The 21,912-nt window shown below is 52.2% G+C and overlaps 1 protein-coding gene across 1 annotated transcript; it reads left to right on the top strand.

The window, feature by feature from the left end:
* Nucleotides 1–67: 67 nt before the first annotated feature.
* On the top strand, nucleotides 68–21,518 carry GGT5 (gamma-glutamyltransferase 5). The gene is made up of 12 exons (XM_016126135.2): nucleotides 68–3,117; nucleotides 14,377–14,507; nucleotides 14,845–14,940; nucleotides 15,456–15,651; nucleotides 16,204–16,361; nucleotides 16,876–17,022; nucleotides 17,898–18,034; nucleotides 18,394–18,584; nucleotides 19,021–19,127; nucleotides 19,330–19,448; nucleotides 19,590–19,700; nucleotides 21,308–21,518. The coding sequence occupies exons 1-12, from the start codon at nucleotides 2,945–2,947 to the stop codon at nucleotides 21,452–21,454; spliced, it is 1,713 nt and encodes a 570-aa protein (XP_015981621.2). The 5' UTR covers nucleotides 68–2,944; the 3' UTR covers nucleotides 21,455–21,518.
* Nucleotides 21,519–21,912: the final 394 nt, after the last annotated feature.

The following is a 21,912-nucleotide window of genomic DNA, read 5'->3' as shown; positions in this document are numbered from 1 at the left end:
TAGCATCCTGTGTGAAATGGAGCCACCAGGAGAAGGATGGACAGCCTGGCGGATGGGAGGGGCTCAGAGGGCAGGCCCATGGCGAACATTTCTTTACCCTAAGCCCCTTCAAAAGGGGCTAGGCCCTCCCTTCCCTGAGCTGGGCAGCGGTGCTTCCAGTATCGAACATCAGGGGGCGCCAGAGCCCTGGCTTTCACTTGGGCAGCCGCGGTTGACCTATGCTGGGAATCCTGGTATCTCTTCAGCCGGGCAACTGTCCAGACTCACCCTTCCCAGGACACACAGAGGTGAAGCCGAGGTCTGAGGAGTAGGATTGGACAAGAGTCTGAAGCAAAACATGCTGGTCAGAGCCAGGTCCCAGGGGCTTTCCGAGCACCAAACCAGAGTGAAACCCAAGCTGTGCTCAGCTGCAGCAGGAGGCCCAGTTCTCAGGGAACGGAGAACTGGAGAGGTCCCCAGTTCTCCGAGGATCAGGACTTGGACCCGCAGATGGTCGGCTGGGGAGGCTGGAGAATGTAGCCCGGGGAGGGTGTGTCCGGTGCGGAGACACAGCACCCTGCCTTTGCTGACATGGGCCAGCCCCTCGCCCTCCCTCAGGGTCTGCTCGCTTGTCCTTTACGCACAGGCCCAGTCGCAGCACCTGAAGTGAGGTGCTGGGAAAGACTGGTGGAAGCCCGTGCGGGGAGGGGGTGGGGAGGGCTGCGTTGCCAGATAATCCCCGACACACTGAGCACAAATAGGAACCAGGCGGGGCCAGGTCTGGGTGCTCCTTCCTGCGGCGGGAACACCTGTTGCTTCCCACGTGTCCACAAGGCGGTTGGTGGGTTTTTGTGCCTGCAGAGTCCGAGCCCTGCCTCTGGGGTTCGTGGGGTTGGAATGGAATGAGCAAGTCACTCCTTAGCCCTCATTTTGGCCCCAGAAGAGAGGCCGTGGCCCTATGTGCACGGAGAAGCGTGGTAGTGGAAGCTGGCCACGAAGCTTCCTGGGCCTTGACATGCAGACAGGGTGCACCCCGGTTCCCCATACCCCTCGGGACATGGCAGAGGGCTCCCTTGGGGGCTGAGGGACTTAGTTTCCTCTCTCTTTCCTTCCCATTGTCTCCTCGCCGCCCAGACAAGTACATGCAGGGCCCTTCTTGGCTGCACCTCTGGCCGGGCCAGAATGATGTCAGTTCCTTTCCTGGGATTTTGCTCCAGCGGTCCCTGCACCCTGGCCTCTGCCTGACCAGGATGGCTGGAGAGAGGAGGGGGATGGTCCACCCTGACCCTGCTGACCCCTGCCGCCCTTGCTGTCCCTGCCTCCCAGTTGGGGGTTGGCCCTGGCCCAGGAATGCACTCTGGTTCCCAGTTAAACAATGTCGCTGTGGGGGCAGAGGGCGGGAAGCTCTGCGGCGTCCTCCCCATCCCGTGAGGCAGCCATGGGAACAGGCCTACAGGAGAACCTGCCCCCGTGGTCTCTCATGCAGGCTTACCAGGGGCTCTGGACTGGGGGCCCGGCGCTGTCCCTGTCCCTTAGTTTCTCTGCTATACCTGCAGCTGTAAAGACACCTGGGAAGGGAGCAGGGACGAAGTGCAAGGACTGCGTGGGGACTTACGTGGGTGGGAGTCCAGCCCAAAGCCCCTGCGCCCTGAGCCCTTGCTAAGCCTGGCCGAGGGGACACCTCAGTGGGCCTGCACTCCCCCGGCCACCCTGAAACCTGGGCAGGGCAGGGCCCGGGCCAGCGTCCCTAGGAGAGGAGGCACTGCCAGCACAGGAAAAATTCGGCGCATGGATGGACACAAGGATGCAGACAGACAGCCTGGGCAGCGCAGAGATGCAGAGGGAAGGGCAGCCTCACTCCCTGGAGGCCCACAGCGGCTTTCCAGGAAAACAGGCCCCAGGGGTGGGCAGTCTGGTGGGCACCGTGTACCGAGGGCTAGACACATGTCCTGTCTGCACCCCTGCCCCCACACGGATGTCTTAAAGTCCCTGGTATTTATCGCTCTTGAGTTGGCCTGCCCCTTGAACAGATCCGGAAGCCGAGCGCCCTCCTGGTTATCACTCCAACCTTACTCTACCTGCTTCCCACCTCCATTCCCAGCCAGGCTGTTGGCTGAGCTGAGACTTGAACCAGGTTCTGAGTGACGTGGCCTTGGGTCTCCCCTCTGTCTGTCTCTGGCCCCCTGCAGCCTGACATCTGTGCCTCAGACACCATTCTCTGGCTCTGAGGGTGCTGAGGGAAGCTGCTACTGGGCAGGGCTATCCCCAAAGGGCAGGAGTGAGGGCTCCTTGCGTCTCTGAGCATTATTCAGGGAAGGGGGTCAGGAAGATCTGAGCCCTGATGTCCTGGCTTTGTTGGGAACCATGGAGCAAGCGTGGAGGTTCTGGGAACCCTGCACACGTGATGGGGGAGTCCTGGGAGCCAGTGGGCAGGCGGGAAGGGCATTTGTACCAAGGCTTGCTGGGGGCGGGCCACGCGAACAGCAGTGAGGGAGTTAACCATCCGCTTGCTCCTCTGGAAGGAAAAACTCCCCACAAACAACACCCTGCTTCCTGGCCTCTTGCCAGGGCCAAGAGCAGGGGCTGAAAAGGAAGTTCAGACGCGCGGCCAGCTCTGCCGCTGTCACAAGCATTGAGGAGGACAGCGACTTTGCCGCCGCCAGATGTCTGTCCATTACCCACCTGTTAGCCTCGTCGCCCGCTGTTCATCTGCAAACCTGCCTGTCCATCTATAATCCCGTCTCTGTCTAATCGTCCAACCGTCCTTCTCTTCCTATCCTCTCTCCAGCTGTCTGGCCCGTCTGTCAATCCATTTGTCTGTTTGTGGCCCCATCTATTAGTCTGATCATCTGTGAGTCCATCTGTGAATCATCTTGTCCATTCATCCACACAGCTGTCCGGGCGTCTGTCTGTTCGCTGGCCTGTCTGCCCCACTGCGTCCCCTCTCCCACCGGGCTGCAGAGCCATGGCCCCGGGCCGGGGGGCCACAGTCGGCGTGGTGCTGCTGGGGCTGGGGCTGGTCCTGGCCATTATTGTGCCTGCCGTGATCCTCTCTCGCCACCACAACCCCTGCAGCCCCCAGGCTTTTGCCCACGCTGCGGTTGCTGCGGACTCCAAGGTCTGCTCGGACATTGGACGGTGAGTAAGAGGTGGGTGAGAGGCGGGTAGCCCTCGGCAGCCGGCCCCCTCCTGGAGACTTCGTGACCAGTAGCAAGATCGTGGAGAAGGTGTACATGTGTGCTTGCTGGCAGGGGAGGGCTCCAGCAAGGAAGTAGCCCCAGAGCTCTTGAATAGAGCAGAAGGCAGACGTGTGCATGGAACAGATGTGGGTTTGGGGACAACGTACCATCTGGGCAGAGCAGAGATGGTATATGAGTCTATTCCTAGTTCCAGGGCTCAGGAGACCAAGAGAAGGTGCTCCCAGTGTTCCTGGTTGGGCGCAGGCTGACCCAGTGACCAGTGCTCGCTCCTTCAGAGAGGCCATGCCAGCTCTCCAAGCTGGGTCTTCTCCCAGAGGCATGCATAGCGGAGGGGGTTCTGGGGCTCCGCATGTGAATTCTGGCCTGCTGGGGTGCACTCCATGCTGTCCAGGACCAGTCTCCCACCCTGGCTTGGGGTCTGGGAAATGCCGCTGCTGACACCACGTCCCCTGTGGCCTCCCTTCCCTGTGTCAGGGCTTGAAGCTGGGCCAGGTGTGGATGGGCTGATTTTCTTTTCTTCTTCTTCTTCTTCTTTTTTCTTTTTTATGTTTGGTGGGTCACAGCTGGTGGAAAGGGACCCCAGCTGGTGTGCCTGACCCTCTTGCAGGAAACTCAGGCCATGGGAGGCTTCCGCTGCACAACAGGGGCGGGGCTCGGCAGGACTCTCCTGTCGCAATCCCACCTCCCCAAGCCCCCACTGGGTCTGCTTCCCCGCAATGTCTGCCTCAGGGACCCTCGGCAGGATCAGGCATGCTTTATAAACCAAAAAGAACTGTCCAGGAGCTGGGGGGAGTGTGGCCAAGTCCTGGCCCAAGGCGACGCTGGGCAGATGGTGTTCCATGCCCCCTTGACCTCGCCTTCACCCCACCTGGCTGCTTTCTTCCTGTTTCATTCGTTTACCTTTCCATTGTTTTCTTCCTCTCTTCATCTGTCTGTCTGTTCCTGTCCTACCCTCTCCTGACCTGGGGGTCTTCTCGGCGCTTTCTGTCGCTTCTCTCTCAGGCTGCTTGGTCTCCCCAACAGGCTCCAAGGGGAAGGGAGGGAAGCGAGCACCCCACCCACTGGTCCATGAGCATGAGAACATGCAGAGGCGCCAGGTTCACCTGAACCCACAGGTGCAAAGATGTAAACACAACCAGAGGCTTCAGGCCCCAGAGACCACTGCTGCGAGCGCAGCCCCGAGGGGTGGGGGCTGCTGCCACATTTCTCTGAGGGGGTCCGGGCCCATCGCGTCTCTCTGAGTCTTTGTCAGGGGGTCTCCATGGTGTGCCCTGCCGTGTAAGTGAGGATCTAGGGTTGGGGTCTCTGCCGGAGGGGCTCCCAGCAACCCTCCCTTGCTGAGGGGAGCAGACGTGGTTTCTCCCCGGTGTCTGTGTACTTCTCAAATAGCACGCTCTGCTTCTTGTTCTTGAATTGAGAAACCAAGAGTACGAGGGAGCCTGGAGCTGACCCCAGCTGCCGTAGGGCAGGGGGTCATGCAACCCTGCTGGGCTGAGAGTCCCCTGGCCCTGCTGCTGCAGGGTCTGAGGGAGGCTGCCACCCACAGCCCACTCTCCTTCTTCCCTCCTACCCCCACCTCCCCACCACCTTCTCCTCTCACCAGCAGGGCCTCCCAGACCCAACCTCCTTCTCCCCATCAGCATCAGCTTCTCTCATTTCAGGCTGGGCCTTCTACTGAAGCCAGAGCCCCTAGGGCAGGGTTCTTAAGGTTTACCTCAGTGAGACCCAGCGCCATGCCTCATGGACATCAAATAGATGCTAGGCGACGATGAGGTCCCTTCCACTCTGGCCTCTCAACTTCCAGTATTATGTCCCAATGTGTTAGGCTCATGTGCAAACTGGGTTTCCTGAGGTGTTTGTCTTCTAGGCGGACTGTGAGCCTCAGATTTAGTGGCGGCTCTTTGGCTTTGTGACATCTGTCTGCTGTGGCCACTCAAAAATGCCTGTCCTCCCATTGGATCCTCAGAGGAAGGATTCATTACTCCTCCCTGAATCCAGTGAGAGTCATGGCTTTGCTTAATTTATGAGGAAACTAGCCCTGCACAGAAGGGACCTGCCTGGTGTCACAGAGTGAGCGGGTCCAGCTGGGGCGACCACCTCCGCTGCCCCTGTAGGGGTGGAAACTCCCCAGGAATGTTGGAGGGTGGGTTCTTCCCAGAGGCCTTCACCCCTCGGCCTGGACCCCAGTGCTTGCCCAGGCCCCAGGCATTACTGGTCAAGCAAGTAGTTGTAGAGGAGGCTGGTGGGGGCCCTCTGGGGGCCTTGGAGTCTGGGCTTTGGGGGTAGGCTGGGGACAGCTAGAGAGATGGGTCTTGTCAACTGCTCCAGACCCATCCAGGGGACTGTGGGCTGTGCTCTCAGTGCAGATTAGAGCAGGGACTCTGGATACATTGCCGTACCCTATGAGCCTCAGTTTCCCCAACTGAGAAAGGGGACTTGTGTCAGGACTTTCCTCATGGGGAGGCATGGACTTCAGGGCCCAGGGTCAGAGCTGGGGACCCTATGTTGAGATAATGGCCTGTGCGCCTGGGCGCTGTGTATCGCATGTGTGAGCACATATATGTGTGAGCATGCATGTCACAGTGGGTGTGCGACAGCAGTAATGGTGACAGCAGCCTCCTGGCTCCTTGGGACGGACATGTGAGACAGGTGTGATTGTGCTACCCTCTGGTTATCTGGCCAAAACTGCCCTCGTTCACAGCTGGGAAGACCCAGGCTCAGGGAGGGTGGCCAGTGTCATGCAGCTAGTGAGTAGGCACTCTGGCCCGGGTGGCCCCAAGCCTGTCATTGTACATGTGGACATAGGTGTGTACGGGGTATGGTCAGTGGGCGTCGTGGATATGCAAAGGTGCGTTTCTCTGCCTGCAGCATTTTTCATCCATAGGAATGCAGCTCTGACTATCTGTCAGCCATTGTCCTAAGACACAGTAGTAACCCAGGTGGTCAAAGCCCCTGCCTTCATGGTGGGGGAGACAGACAATAACCAAATCCGTGCCTAATGCTGAGGGTGGGATGTGATTATCGGTCATCTGGATATCCTCTTCGATGAACTTTCCGTTAAAATCTGTAGCCCATTTTCCTATCGAATTGTACATCAAATGCATTTTCTGCATTATCAAGGCAATAGATAATTTTTCTCCCTCTTAAGAAATGCAATGAATGTTAAATCTCCCTTGCATTTCTAGAACGAACACTAGTTGTTCTGATTTAATGTCATTTTTTTTTTATCACTAGATTTGATTTGCTAATGTTTTGTTAAGGATTTTTGTTTTATGTTTATGAGTGATACTGGTCTGTAATTTTCCTTTGTAATAGTATCTTCGTCAGGTTTTGGTAAAAAGGTTACTGGCCTCATAAAAAGAGCTGGGAACAGTTCCCTTGTTTCCATGCTGTGGGAGAGTAAGTTTTGTTCTGTTGTTTTTTTGTTTTTAAGATCGGTGTTATATCCTTTGTAAAAGCTTAGTAGAATTTGTTGGTGACGCCTCTTGAGACTGTTATTTGTGTGTGGGTGAAGGTTTTAAATAATGGAATCTATTTCTTTAATAGATATAAGACTATCAAGTTTTTGTTTCTTCTTGTGACTTTATTAAATTCTTTCCAAGGAATTTGTCCAGTTTGTGAAAATTGTCACATTTATTGGAATACAGTTGTTTATAGTGTCCTCTTACTATCTTTTAAACATCTACAGGATCTGTAATGAGTCTTCTTTTTCATTCCTGGTATTGGTAATTAGTGTTTTCTTTGTTCCGGATCAATTTTGATAGGGGTTATCTGTTTTATTGTCTCTTTGAAGAATGAATTTTTGGCTTTGTTGATTTCTTTATTGTACATTTATTTCCTCTTTCATTAGTTTCTGCTTTTATCTTGATTCTTTCCTTCTACTTCCATTGAACTTAAGTTGCTTTTTTAAAAAGTTCATCTCGAGATACATCTTGTGAAACACAAATTATAAGGTGGATGCATAGGTCAGTGATCTTTAAACTCTTTTCTAATATGTTCATTTAAAGCTATAATTTCCCCTCAAAGTTTGGCTTTGCTGCATTCCATGAGTTTTATTGTTGTTGCTGTTTTTCTGCTAAATGTTCCTATTTTTATTTTGAAAAAGTTTTCAACCCACAGAAAAATTGAGAGAATACCCTTCATTTAGATTCACCAATTGTTAATATTTTACCTCATTTTTTCTCTTTCTTGGTTCATATATTTATCTATCCACATTTAGAAAGTAAGCTGCATTAGTCATGACACTTTAAATATTTAAGCAAGATCTATTAAGAATAAGATCATTCTTCTATAAAACCTCAATATCATTATCACACTCAGGAAATGTAACCTCTGTACAATAATACTATCTAATTCTTAGTCCAATCTTAATTCCCCCAATTAACCCAATAATTCATTCTATTTTCTTTCTATCTATCTATCTATCTATCTATCTATCTATCTATCTATCTATCTATCTATCTCTATCTATCTATCTATCTATCTATCTATCTATCTATCTATCTATACCTATCCATCCATTTATCATCTATCTTTCTATCATCTGTCTGTCTGTCTGTCTATCTCTTTAGATCCAGTATCCAATGAGTGGTCATCATATTTCTTTAGTCTTTTTAAATCTAGAACAATCCCCTGCTTTTAAAAAAATCAATTGATCCTCTATGACATTAACATTTTTAAAAGAAGTCAGTCCAGTTGTACCACAGCCTTGCTTCACATTCTTGGTTTGTCTGATTATTTCTTTATGATTAGATTCAAGTTAAACATAATAGAAGATACATAGTTGTTTGACCTTCCAGTTATATCACAAAAAAAGGGAACAAAATGTCAGACTCTCCATCACTGGTGATGCTATGTTGTATCACTTCATAAAGGTAGTGTCTTCCAGATCACTCCATCATAAGGGGTACCATTTTCCGTATTAAATTGGTAACATACGGTTTGATACTAGGAGACCAGGCGAATGTCCTTTTCTCAAACATTTGTCCCTATTTTTAGCATCTATTTTGATCTTTGAATAAATTTTTAATTGCAAACAAGTGGCTTCTAAGCCTGTCATTTCTTCAACATTCATTAGCTGACATTCTTCTGTAAAGAAGGTCCCTCCCTCCACGACCCGAATATTCTTGAGTATCACTGTTGGATAATTTTTGAGTATCACTCATGGATAATTTTAATTTAATATGTTATAAACCATTGCTGTGATTTTTTTTTAAATGCTCAAATTGTCATAAATTAACCAGTGGGAGCTTCTTTAAGCCAGCAACTCTATTCCGTTATGTGAATCTGTGAGTCTTGGAGAATTCTCAATTTCTAGCACAAAAATGTTCTATAATGTACTTGTATATTCTGTCAGACCTGAAATCAAGAATTATTTTAGAAATCAAGATCCAGGTGCTATGAGTGCTCATTGCTACTGAATGTCATTGTTTCTAAGTGTGTCAGTGCATAGAGCCAGAAAAAAATTAAAAATATCAAGAGTCTATGCTGATATCTCCAGTTCAAATTTACCATGACAGGGTTCTCTACCATCTTGCTCCATCCCATACTTATATGTCTCTTCTGCATTGGGGAAGAAGTTCCCAACAATGGTAATATATTTACTTAATTGTTCTATCTCCAAATACTCACAAAATAGTTTCAGAATTACTTCAACAATACCACTAAGAACAATAAATCTACTAAATAAAATTCAAGATGTTTTTGCAGGTTTTTTGTTTACTCATTTTTTCCCCCTTAGGATATATCCCACAAAAGATGCACAGTAAATTAAATTCTTATTCCTGTGTGGTTATGTTATCAATTCCCTATATTATTAGCTTAATTTTTTTCTTGTTTTAATTTTACTTTTGAATACAAGTCAAAACTATATAAGTAGATGTTCTCAAAAGTCTTCCTCTCATTTATATTCTTTGTCCTGTTTCTATTCACTGTTTTAGGAGAAATCATTTTCATTTGTTTTTCATTTACTTTTTCTGTTTCTTTTTTCTTTTTAAAATTTATATATTTTCCTTTTTTTCTTTTTACTCTTTGCCTCTTTTTTTAGTTATTTCATATTTTCTTGCAAAACAAGCAAATATATCATTTATTTTCTCTTTTTGTTATAGCTTTTGATATTGGGAAAGGTTTGTATTTTTGTGCTAGTGATTGTATTTATATTAATATCTTTATTATATGTTATATATTATATGTAATTATCATAGTATATATATATATGTATATATGGTACTCTTAGTTATTTCTTTTTTTGGATTTTCTCTATTGGCTCCTATGATGGTTAATTTTATGTGTCGACTTGGCGAGGCTTTGATACCCAGTCGTTTGGTCAAATATTAGTCTAGATGTTGTCGTGATGGTATTTTGTAGGTGTGATTAACATTTACAATCAATTGACTTCAGGTATAACGAATTATCCTGCAAAATGTGGGTGGGCTGCATGCAATCAGTTGAAGGCCTGAATAGCAATAACTGATATTTCCTTGAGAAGAAGGAATTTTGTCTCGAGACTTACATAGCAATCCTGCCCGAGTTTCCAGCCTGCTGGGCTGCGCAAAGATTTCGAACTTGCCAGACTCCACAATAACGTGAGCCACTTCCTCAAAACAAAAATCTCTCCGTATGTGTTTATCCTGTTGGTTCTGTTTCCCTGAGAACCCTCACTGCTATAATCCCTTACTATGAGTAATACTGAAACCACCTAGTAACGTTTTCTTCCGTGTTCTTCCTCTCTCCCCGCGTAGGACCTGCAGGAATATCTTTTTTCCTCTCAGTTGATACCTAACAGTCGATCGATGCACTTACTCTATTTTTCAGATATCCCTTCCATTCTCACCCGACCCTTCCTTTATAGCCACATGACAGACCTCACCACCTATCGTAGTTTTGGCTGTTTCTATTATTGTTTGAGTTACTTTTTCCTCTTCCCACCAGCTGGGTTTTCTGTTCACATGATCATTGAAAGGAAAAATTTCATTGGTATGAATTAACATCCATAACATCCAATTTTATGTGAAATAACACAGTGAAGTTTATTTTTACTAGTACTGGGTGCCTGTAAAACCAAAAGCTATATATATATTTTTTTACCTGTCATTGGCTCATAAGTAAAAGACAACAGCTGTGTCCTCAAAACAATATCCCCGCCCAATTTTTTTCTAATTGTGCTATACCTACATTTTCAGAACAAAAACTATGGCATTGCTGTACTGTTTCCATTATAACCATCATTTCTAGTCTTAGTTCTACAGGTAAATGTATATTTAATTCTATCTTTTTCCATCCCTTTACTTTCAGTCTGTGTATGTGTCTTTTGATCGGAAGTGATTCCCTTGTAGGCAGCATATGTAAGAGTTTTGTTTTCTTATCCATTCAGCCACTTTATCTTTTAATTGGAACATTTAATCCATTTATATTTAGAGTAATTGTTGATAGATACGTAGTTATTACCATTTTCTTCTTCTTCTTCTCCTTCTTCTTCTTCTTCTTCTTCTTCTTCTTCTTCTTCTTCTTCTTCTTCTTCTTCCTCTTCTTCCTCCTCCTCCTCTTCTTCCTCCTTCTTTCTCCTTTTCCTCTTCCTCCTTCTTCTAAGAAGTCTCTGTAACATTTCTTTTAATACTGGTTTGGTGGTAAAGAATTCCTTTAGCTTTTTCTTGTCAGGGAAATTCTTTATCTGTCCTTCTAAATGGTAGCTTTGCTGCATAATCTTGGTTGTAGGTCCTTGCTTTTCATCACTTTGAATATTTCATGCCAATCCCGCTGGCCTGCAGTTTCTGTTGAGAAATCAGCTGACAATCTTAAGGGAGTTCCCTTGTAGGTAACTAACTGCTTTTCTCTTGCTGCTTTTAAGATTCTCTCCTTATCTTTAACCTTTGGTGTTTCACTTATGATGTGTCTTGGCGTGGGTCTCTTTGGGTTCATCTTGTTTGGGACTCTGCTCTTCCTGGGTTTGTATATCAATTTCCTTCACCAGGTTAGGGAAGTTTTTCATCACTTCTTATTTCTCCATATATATTTCAATTCTTTACTCTCTATCTTCTCCTTCTGGTACTGTGGGATGCAAATGTTGGTATGCTTGATGTTGTCCCAGAGGACCCTTAAACTATCCTTATTTTATTTATTTATTTATTGCTATTATAATTAGGTATTTTCTACTACCTTGTCTTTTAAATTGCCAATTCAGTCCTCTGCTTCATCTAATCTACTGTCCATTCTCTCTAATGTATTCTTCATTTCAGTTATTACAGTCTTCATTTCTGAAAGGTTCTTTTTTGTTTCCTATCTCCATTTTTATGTTTCCTATCTCTTTGTTGAACTTCTCACTGAGATCACTGAGCATTCTTATAACCAGTGTTTTGAACTCTTCATCTGGTAGATTGCTTGTCTCCATTTTGTTTAGTTCTTTTTCTGGAGCTTTGTTCTGTTCTTTCATTGGTGACATGTTTCTTTGTCTTCTCATTTTGTCTGACTCCCCATATTTGTTTCTATGTATCAGGTAGGGCTACTATGTCTCCTGGTCTTAGTAGAGCACCCTTATGTAATAGGTGTTGTGTGGGGCCCAGTGGCACGGTTTTCCTGGTCACCTGAACCAGGTTGTTCAAGTGTGTCCTTTGTATGGGTTGTGCTGTAGTTGAGCCTTGGTTTTTGTTTGCACATCAAAGGGAAGAGCTCTTGTGCAGGGGCTGACCCTATAAAGCAGTATTCGCTCTAGCAGGGCTCTAGTGCCTGCTCTGTCCTCCCCGTGGGTGTGTCATCCTCAAATGTGGCCCTGGGTAGTGCTCTGGCTGGGTCTGGAGCTGGCCACAAAGCATGTCAGCCCTGGGGCCTCCTGGGAGGGACACTGCTGCAGGCCAAGTTCAGCCATGCCTATCTCCTGCCCGGGCCACCTGGCATGAGCCATTAAGTAATCACAGATGGCTGCCACTTGCACCAGGCTGGGATATGTCTCAAGAGGCCAAGCCACATATTGAGGCCAGCTGTTGCTAGTGCTGGGCTTGGGGCTACTCAGCAAGAGGTACAGGGCATGCCAAGGCCCAATGCTGCTTGTTGGGTTTTGTGAATCTTTGAGAGATTTTAGGAAAATCTGCAGCATTAACCAAGACAGGCCATTTGTATGAAAAAGGCTCTGGAAGTGGGGCAGAGACTTAGGGACCCACCAGGGTGGAGTGAAAAGTATTAGCCAGGTTTATGGAAACTCAGATATAGTGGCCATTTGTATCTGTACATAGGGGAGAGGAGGGCTCAATAAAGAAGCAATGGATTCTACCAGCACTTCTGTCTAGGAGAGAGCTGCCCCTCCAACCCTTACTCTGGAGCCAGCTCCTCGTTGTATGTCCTTGACACCTTTTGAGCTGCTGCTCAGAGTGAGTGAGTTCATCAGCTAGTAAGTCTGCATGCGGGCTCTTTAAGAGAAGTGCCAAGCTGCCTTTATCTCACTCAGCCACTCTGCTGGCTTTCCCACCCAGAAGTTGTGGGGACTTCTGTTCTCAGCACTGGAATCCTAATCTGGGGAACCTGGTTTGGGGCTGGGACTCCTTGTTCCTCCAGGGGAAACTGTGCAACCAAGATATGCATCTGGGTTTATTACTGCCACACGAGGGTGTGGGGCCAGCCTGTTTGCATCTCTACTCCTATTAGTCTTGAGGTGGCTTATTCTATTTGTCCCCAGTTGTAGGACTTCTGTTCAGCTGGACTTAGGGATTCTCAATGAACACATCCACAGTGAAGACTAGGAGTGGAGTCATTTTGGGGACAGAGGTAGGAGGAAAGTAAAAAGTTTAGTTTAGGTCATGTTAAGAGTGAAGTGCCTCTTACATGCCCAGGAGAGGTATCTTGTGGATGGCTGGGGATAAAGTGTATGGAATTTAGGAGAGACAACTGGGCAAAAGTTAGGATTTGGGGATAATCAGCATAGAAGTTGAATTTTAAGCTGTAAGCCTGGATAAGGTCATCCAGAAGATATATTTGCACAAGTGTCAAGGACTGAGCCCAGGGCCTCTGACGTCATGATGTCAGGGTGTTGGGAGGAAAACAAGAGCAAAGTGGGTGGGGCACAGCTTCTGGAAGCTTAAGTGGAAAAAGCACCCCAGGGAGAGGAAGATATGAGGTTGGGAGATATAAGGCCTTCGTGCAATGAGAATTAAAAAAATTTTTTTTCCCTGTTTGTCTTTTAACTTTATCATGTTTTATTCTTATTACAAACTTGTGTTTCTCTCTGCTTGAGTGTAACAGCCTTCGTTCTCTCGTGCTTCTAGCTTCGTGCCTTCTTTCCCATTGCGAGCTTACGTGTGTCCATGTGGTCCCTGTGTGTGCCCACGTGCTGGCCCAGAGCAGTGACATGTGGCTCAGGGAAGGGTGTGAGGGCGGGAGGGAACAGCTGAGCCGATGTGCGAGCAGGGTGCCGGAGTCAGAAGTCCCACAGAATTGGGAAGGAGACCCAGGTCCACTCCCTCTTTGAGCCTCAGTTTCCCCATCTGCAGCAGGGGGTTAAATGCTGGCTTCCCAGATGTGCTGGGGAGGATTCCTGGGTGTGAGGGAAGAGGCTGCCTCTGGTGAGCTGTTCAGGGCTGTGCTTCAGGGTCGTTTTCTCAATGCAGCAGACCAATCTGACCAGCACCTCAAAGCCGAAGGGTTCACCCCTTGCTGCCCGTGGATAAACGGGAAGACTAAGGCCAGAGAGCATTTCCATAGACGCTAGGGCCCTGGGAGGGGCTATGGGACCCATCAGCCTAAGCCCGAACCCTGATGGCAGGGGAGGATCTCGGGGTCACCTGAAGAAGACCAGTCTTAAAGAACTTGGAGCTCATGTGAGATGGGGAATGGTGGCCGCCTAGGCTGGGCTCCTGGGACTGATGGGAGAGACGGGGGCCTGGCCCAGGCCTGGTTCTGCCTATCATAAAAGAGCCAGTGCCGCTGGGAGAACGTAGGGAATAATGGCAGCAGAAGCACGTTGCAAACCGAGAAGCACCTTAGATATGGCGAAGGGCATTATAAATGGCATTATAATTCGCAACCTGTAGAGTGCTATGGACCTGTGAGTGGCTGGACTTCATGGGGTAGCCCGGTCTGGCCTTCGATGATTTGGCGGCAGCAGATGGACCATCCACCTGTCACTGTTTCTTAGTGAATGCCAGCCAAGCAAGCCCAGGTCGGGAGGCTGGGAAATGGGAACCACCCCCTTACCCCGTGCCATGTCTTCTAGAGCCATCCTCCAGCAGCAGGGCTCGCCCGTGGATGCCACCATTGCGGCTCTGGTCTGCACCAGCGTTGTCAACCCCCAGAGCATGGGCCTGGGCGGAGGGGTTATCTTCACCATCTATAATGCTACCACAGGTGAATCCATAAGGGAACCCCGTGGGGAGGATAGGCTTGTCCCCAAGCACTGATGGTGAGGTGCTTGTAACATCCCACGTGTCGGGCTGAGCCTATTCTGTCCTCCCACGCTCCTTCCTGGGTCTTCTTTGAGCCCTCTGCCCCCTCCCCACCATCTGTGCAAGGCCTTCATGGCAGGTCCTATCTCGAGTATTAGCACAAAGCCAAATTCATTATACGGAGAGGGAAACTGAGGCCCTGAACAGGGCCAGGGACATCTGAGGGGGACCATGGTGTGGGCTGAGTCTGGCCAGCCGAGAGTGACCCTGACCACTGGCACGCCCTGCCCTGACTCCAGGAAAGGTGGAGGTCATCAATGCCAGGGAGACAGTGCCCGCCAGCCATGTCCGGGGTCTGCTGGACCAGTGTGAGCAGGTCCTGCCACTGGGTACAGGTGAGGCCCTGAGAGGGGCCCCTCGGGCTGACCAGAACACTCCCTGAAGGGGCGGGCAGTGTGCCTCATGGACCGGCTGAGACATCCTGGCATGGGGAACAGCAGCTGGGGATAGGGGCCCCCACGGAGGTCCTGACCCACTGGGGTTGGAGGAGCTTTCCTTGGGGAGGGGCTTTCTGAGGAGGGAGGGGTGACTCAAGTCGAGTGACCAGCCCAGGCAAAGGCCAGAGGGCTCGATGGAGATGGGTTGTGGGGGTGAGGGGTCCTCACACCAGTTTGTGCTGGGCCCCGTGGTGTAACTCTGTACAGAGGGCAGTGGGCAGCCACGGGAGGGTTTGAGTGGGCAAGGGGGTAGTCAGGTGTGGGCTCCAGATAGCTCACTCTGGCTGCCATGGCCGGTGCGGCAAGGCTGGTGTGGTTAAGTGTAGGCGTGATGGAGAAACCGGTCAGCCCCGGAAGCCACGGGGCTGCGGGACGGCCTGGAGGGAGGAGCGTGACGCTGCCACGCCCTGCAGGGGCCCAGTGGATTGGGGTGCCTGGGGAGCTCCGCGGTTACGCGGAGGCCCACAGCCGCCACGGCCGCCTGCCCTGGGCGGAGCTGTTCCAGCCCACCATCAGACTGCTCCGCGGCGACTACCGCATGCCCCGCGTCCTCAGCCAGTTCCTGAACAGCAGCTTCCTGCGGCCTTTCTTGAACGAGTCCTCCCTGAGGTGAGCACTGCCCCGGGAGGAGGGGGCGCTGGGGCTCCCTCTCAGCTCCTGGGTTCAGGCCGCGGCCTGTCTGAGCCTGGCCCCCACCGAAGCTCCACCTGAGCCCCTGGAAGATGGAGCACCCTCGTATGGCCTATACTTTGCTGTCTCAGCTCTAGGATCTACATGGGAAAACCTAATGGGAGGGGCTCCGGCCAGAGGGGATTGTGCCCGGATGGTGACTCCAGGGGCGTGAATTTGGGCTCTGCCACTGCCCTCTGGCCTTACCCTCCTTCTCACTCTCTCTGAGCTGATGGGAAGGCTTTGGCCATCCCCATTGCCCACCCTGTCAGCCCACTGACCAGGTCCCCCTAGGAGTATAGGGAGGATAGGTCCTGGGCAGACATGGGCCCCACTGGGGAGCCCTGCCCACCCTGGGCACATCCCAGCCCCTTAGGACCCTGGCCCAGGACTGCTTCCCTGTGGGGTTCCAAGGACCCCAAGAGAGCCCGTGCAGGAGTGTGACGGCCCTCCGGGACCTGAGCCCACCCTGACGCTTCCCCCCACCCCCAGGCAACTCTTCTTCAATGGGACAGAACCTCTGAGACCTCAGGACCCGTTTCCCTGGCCTGCGTTGGCCACCACCCTGGAGACTGTGGCCGCAGAAGGTGCAGAGGTTTTCTACACAGGGAGGCTAGGGCAGATACTGCTGGAGGACATTGCCAAGGAAGGTGAGCCACGCTGAGGTCCCACAGCCCCTGGCCCTGCCAGAGAAAGCTCTGTGCACTGGGTATTGAGGGCAGGCTCTTCCCCAGGCTCTGAGGAAGCGCCAATTGTTCCCAGGGCTTGGCAAGGCCATGAGCCCTGTCCTGCCCACAGCTGGCCTCAGGGACCCCACCTTCAAAGCCTCTGAGGAGCAGAGGCCCTGTGGGTCAGGGCCAACAGAGGGGAATTATTGGTGGCCATGTAGGCCATGGGGGCTCCTGGGCCTGGAGTTGGCCACCCTCACACTCACAGTGGCTAGCTCACCTCTCCTACCTTCCCTTCCTGCCCTCAGATCTGCCTGCCTCAGTGGCCCTTGTCCGCCCACCCCTGCCTGTCTCTAAGGCCCATCTCTGACGCCACTGCCCACTGACCCACGCTTACCCTTCTATGTCTAGAAGGCTAGGGAACCACAGGGGTCAGTGGCTGTCATGCTCCTCCTTTTTCCCCGTCGGTACCTGGAGTCTCTCTGTCTCACTTCAGGTAGCCAGCTGACTCTGCAGGACCTGGCATCATTCCAGCCGGAGGTGGTGGACGCCCTGGCAATGCCCCTGGGAGACTATACCCTGTACTCGCCACCACCACCTGCAGGGGGCCCAATTCTCAGCTTCATCCTCAACGTGCTCAAAGGTGAGGGCCCCAGGCCTCCGGCCCAGAGTCCTCCTGCCCTGCTGGGAACCTGAACTCCAAGCCCAGCCATGCCCTTGGGCAGCCATTGCCTTTTCCAGCTCAGCCGCCTCCTAGGATGCGGAAGACAGGGCTGTGGAAATGGGTCAAGATGGTGCGTTCTAGAGCTGGCCTAGGGGCTTTGCTGAAGGGTCTGACGTCATCTACCCACTGTGCCCTCCCCCAGGTAACCTAGTCTCAGAACACAGGAGAAGGTAGGCTCCACAGGTGGTGAGCTGTCCGTCCACCGCATGCATCCCGCGAGGCCTGGCCTGGCCTATCGCGGCCTGCAGGGCGGTGAGGGGCATCCTGGCAACGTCCCGGGCTGGGCTGTGCGAGGCTGGCTGGATTTGGTCCCTGGGACGCTGTGACACATCACCACGAACCTGGTGGCTTAAAACAACAGAACTTTATTCTCTCTTAGTTCTGGAGGCCAGAAGTTCAAAATCGATGTTTCCTCCAGGGGCTCTGGGGGAGAACCCATTCTTTGCCGCTTCCAGCTTCTGGTGGCTGCCGGCATTCCTAAGTTTGTGGCTGCATCCCTCTAGTCTCTGCCTCCGTGGTCACATGGTCTCCTCCCTTTCTCTGTGTGTCTGTTTTATAAGGATGCATGTGATTACATTTAGAACCCACCGGATAATCCAGGATAATCTGCTCCTCTCAAGATCCTTAATTTAATCACACATTTTGCCACATAAGGTAATATTCACTCTTTTGCCATACATGGTAGTATTCACAGGTTCTGGGGATTAAGACATAAGCAAATCTTTTTGGGGGGACTACAGCAGTCAACCCAATACACAGGGTGACCCCTCCACCTGTACCCACCCCCTCTCCAGGGTTCAATTTCTCTGCGGAGTCAGTGGCCAGACCTGAAGGTAGCGTGAACTTGTATCATCATTTTGTGGAAACACTCAAGTTTGCTGGAGGATTGAGGTGGCAGCTGTGGGACCCTCGAAGCCACCCAGAGGTCCAGGTGAGGTGGCCTGGGCTGGGCCCAGGGCTCAGCCTGAGGGATGGTTGGGCCAGTGGGCACTTTGTCCATGGACCAGGAGAGCCTGGCCGAGTGAGGTTGGAGGGGCGTTATGAGGTTGGTTCTAGAACAGGACAGCCTGGCAGTGGCCCAGGGCAGGGAGGGTGCAGCAGGTCTGGGGACTAGAAGAGACTCCAGGGTGGCAGGTACAGGAAGGAACTGGTGGCACATCTCAGAGGACCTGGAGTGTAGGCAGGATCTGGAGGGAGCCTGAGCTTGAGGGAGGACAGACTGGAGAGGGTCCCCTAAGGGGCCCTCTGCTCTGACCCTCACTGACCCCGTCCCCTGACTGCCCACTCCAGAACATCTCCCAGGACCTGCTGGGGGAGGCTCTGGCCCAGCACATCCGCCAGAAGATCGATGCCCGGGGTGACCACCAGCTCAGCCACTATAGCCTGGCCGGGGCCCGGGGCCTCAGCATGGGCACAGCCCATGTGTCCGTGCTGGGGGAGGATGGCAGTGCTGTGGCTGCGACCAGCACCATCAACACTCCGTGCGTGTGTCCGGGCGGCAGGAGGGCAGGCCCCACTCCTTTTCCCGCTGGACCTGAGTCTCCCTGTCCCCACCCGGCCCCCAGCCTGGTCTCCCAGCTCCCGGCCTCCCCTTGGTTGTCTCCTTGCTTTGCGCATTTCTTCCTCCTCTCTATCAAAAAAGCGTCTATATCCGTGACGTTTCCGGCTGAAAGGGCTGCTGATGGTAGCCCTGAGCTAGGACATGCCCAAGGATGGGCCGTCCTCAGAAAGACACCCTGATTGGGGTCGTGGGTGGATCATTGGGGGCAGTTCCAGGGCAGGAATAGGGGCTCCAGCATGCTGGAGAACAGCCGCTAAAACAAGGGGCCCCCCGGAAGGCTGGCAGGTGGGCACGCACACTCGGTGTGGGAGCCGGAAGCTGTGGCCTGAGCCCAGGCTTTGCCTCCCTTTCTGCAGCTTTGGAGCCATGGTGTACTCACCGCGCACAGGCATCCTCCTCAACAACGAGCTCCTAGACCTGTGCTGGAGGAGCCCGCCAGGCTCCTCTGTCGCCCCTCCACCCAGTGAGCCTCGGGGTGGGGCCCACTGGGGAGAGAGAAGGGAAGGTGGGCAGGGGGGGTGCTGCACAGTGGCCCCTGGGGCAGCCACCCCAACTCGCCCAGCCTTGGTTTATGAGGAGGCGAATGGGAACAGAGACGGGAGTGGCAGGTCTACAAAGTTCCGGCTCAGAAGTCAGGCTGCAGGTGACACCTGTTTGGCCTCCAGTTCCAGGTGAGCGGCCCCCATCATCCATGGTCCCCTCCATCTTGGTCAACGCAGCCCAGGGATCAAAGCTGGTGATTGGCGGGGCTGGTGGGGAGCTCATCATCTCTGCTGTGGCCCAGGTGAGTCTGGGGGCTCCTGGCTGGAATATCCCCTCTCTGAGCAACGTTGTTGTCCTGCTGTCCTGGGGTAAGGAAGAGGTGGGTGTGGGGTGGCTGGTGCCCCTCCCCCCTTCCTCCCTGCATCCAATGTCTCCACCCCAGGCCATCATGAACAAGCTGTGGCTTGGATTTGACTTGCAAGCAGCCATTGCAGCCCCCATCTTGCACGTGAACGACAAGGGTCAGGTGGAGTACGAGTCCAATTTCAGCCAGGTGAGGCCACAGTCCCAGCCACCTCTAGGCTGGACGCCTCCGTGCATGCTGCTCAAAGCTCCCCCGTGGATCTCAGCTCCTGAGTATCTTCGGCCCGGCACACTTCTTCTGCGGGGACCATGAGGCGTTGAGAAGCTCAGTGGGGAAGCGCCAGGCCAGCCTCGTGGCCTCCAAGGCAGAGAACAGGGCGACATCCATCCTTCTCCCAGGCCGGGCACCTCGGCACCTTGGTCCCTGCTCTGTCTGTGCTCTTCTCTCCATCCACTAGTTGTGGCCCTTGAGGCTCCCTCATGATGCTCTGTCTCCTCATGTTATTTGCAGGTTTACTCGTGAGAGTTTAGTATTCCTATGAGAGTCTGCTGAGCGAGCGAGGCGGCGGGGGCAGCATTGGCGCTGGTTCTTGCAAACGTTTCTTGGGTTCCCCACACAAGCAGGTGCAGGAACAGAATTCCGCCCCCCTCCCACCCTCCACCCCGCCCCACCCGCCTCAGTAACCGGTCAGCTCTGGAGACCTCAACTTGCCAGCGGCTTGGGTCATACGACTTCACCAGGTGACCTCAGGTCACAGGCCCTGGTCATGGGGTCTTTGTATCTAGAAGTCAGGAATCCAGGGCCCTGGTCAGCTAAAGTTCTTGGACTCTAGATCCAAACGATAACTTGGAAATGTGGGGCCCAAGTAGCGCGGGTTCCTTCACTCCGGGATTTGTGCCCCTTCACAGACAGGCGGATGTGTGGGTTTCCTGACTCTGAGGCACGGTACTCGGTGTCTTAGAAACTGGCGCCTGGGTCCCTGATGCTCTCAAATTCCACAGACCCAGCGCCTCACATCTGAGCATTTAGGGCCTGGTCTCTTGGGGATCACTACTGGTGCCTTTAGCCTGGGAGGTCGATATCCTTGGACTGTAGGCAAATGGCAGAGCAAAAGGTTTGAAACTTGCCATCTTTCCTCCAGCCGATTCTTCGACCAATGGGGCCCTAAGCCTGTGTGTGGGGCCTCGGGCTCTGAGGAGTTAGACCACCGCGTTCCCCGTGTCTGAGGTTTTGGGGTTTCTCCTGTGAGTGCTGGGATGGAAGGTCCTGTGCAGCAGGCCTTTCTTCCCTCCATGTCCCGGGGTCCCCAGGTACTGAGACCTCGAGGTGGGAGTGAGAGATGGTGTTGGCAGTTCTTACAGAAGGAGGACTCGGGCGGGACTCCAAAGGCTCAGCTTCTACTTTCTAGAAGGCTTTGTTTTCATGGTCCTCAAAACCAAAGCTGTCTCAGCCTAAGTCCCCAGCAGCTACCTTCTCCACTAATGCCCCCAGATTCCTCAGATGTGGCACTCAGGCAGCTGATGTTCACGGACTCAGGACAAAAACAAGCTTGCATCTTGAACTTCTTCTGGCCTGGGTGACATCCAACCTGTCATGTGTTTCTTCTAGGGCCTTTTGAGTGGGAGACACAGACTCCATGCCCTGCAGACGAGGCTTCGCCCAATGCCCTCCTGTCCTCAGCTCTCGCCCAGTCCTGCCTTCTAGGTTGGGGTTCTCGGGTTCCTGCTTGGGCCTTCTCTCCTCTGAGGAGGCTCTCAGCTGCCCTCATCTGTGAGCTGGCCTTCTCTCCTCTCCAGGAGGTGCGGAAGGGGCTCCAGGCCCGAGGCCAGAACCAGACCAGGAGGCTCTTTTTCCTGAACGTGGTCCAGGCTGTGTCCCAGGATGGGAGCTGTGTGTACGCTGTGGCAGACCCAAGGAAGGGTGGAGAGGCTGCAGGCTACTGAGGAGGCTGCTCCTGAGAGTGGGATCCATCCCAAAATCAGTACGTGGCCAAGGTTGGCCATAGCCATGACTGTGGGACTCAGTGTTCTGGCAGGATCTGGATCCGTAGGCTGGGGGTCAGTCTGGGGCTGTGAGAAGTTGGGACAGCATGGCAAATGGATGACTATCGGGGCTGAGCCCTCTCCCAGAGCCCCCAGTGGCCTCGCCCTGGCCTCTCTAGCCTTCTCTAGCCCTCTCACCCAGGACTGTGGCCTACCTTCCCCGCCGATGCCACTCCCCATCTGCACATCCTCTACTTTAAGATTAAAGATATGGCTGGACCATGGCCTGATTCAGGGTCAAGGTGGGGGAAGGGACCCTAAGAAAGCACATGTACTGAGCTCCTACAGTCTTTTGTAATGCACCACCATGGAGGTGGGGAAACTGAGGCCCAGAGACAGGCTGGGCCTCATCCAGGCCC

This window comes from Rousettus aegyptiacus, unplaced genomic scaffold, assembly GCF_014176215.1.
Source record: "Rousettus aegyptiacus isolate mRouAeg1 unplaced genomic scaffold, mRouAeg1.p scaffold_m13_p_5, whole genome shotgun sequence".
In the NCBI taxonomy this organism is placed as follows: Eukaryota; Metazoa; Chordata; class Mammalia; order Chiroptera; family Pteropodidae; genus Rousettus; species Rousettus aegyptiacus.
Note: the sequence above shows the minus strand (reverse complement) of the source record. Positions and strands in the feature narration are given on the sequence as shown.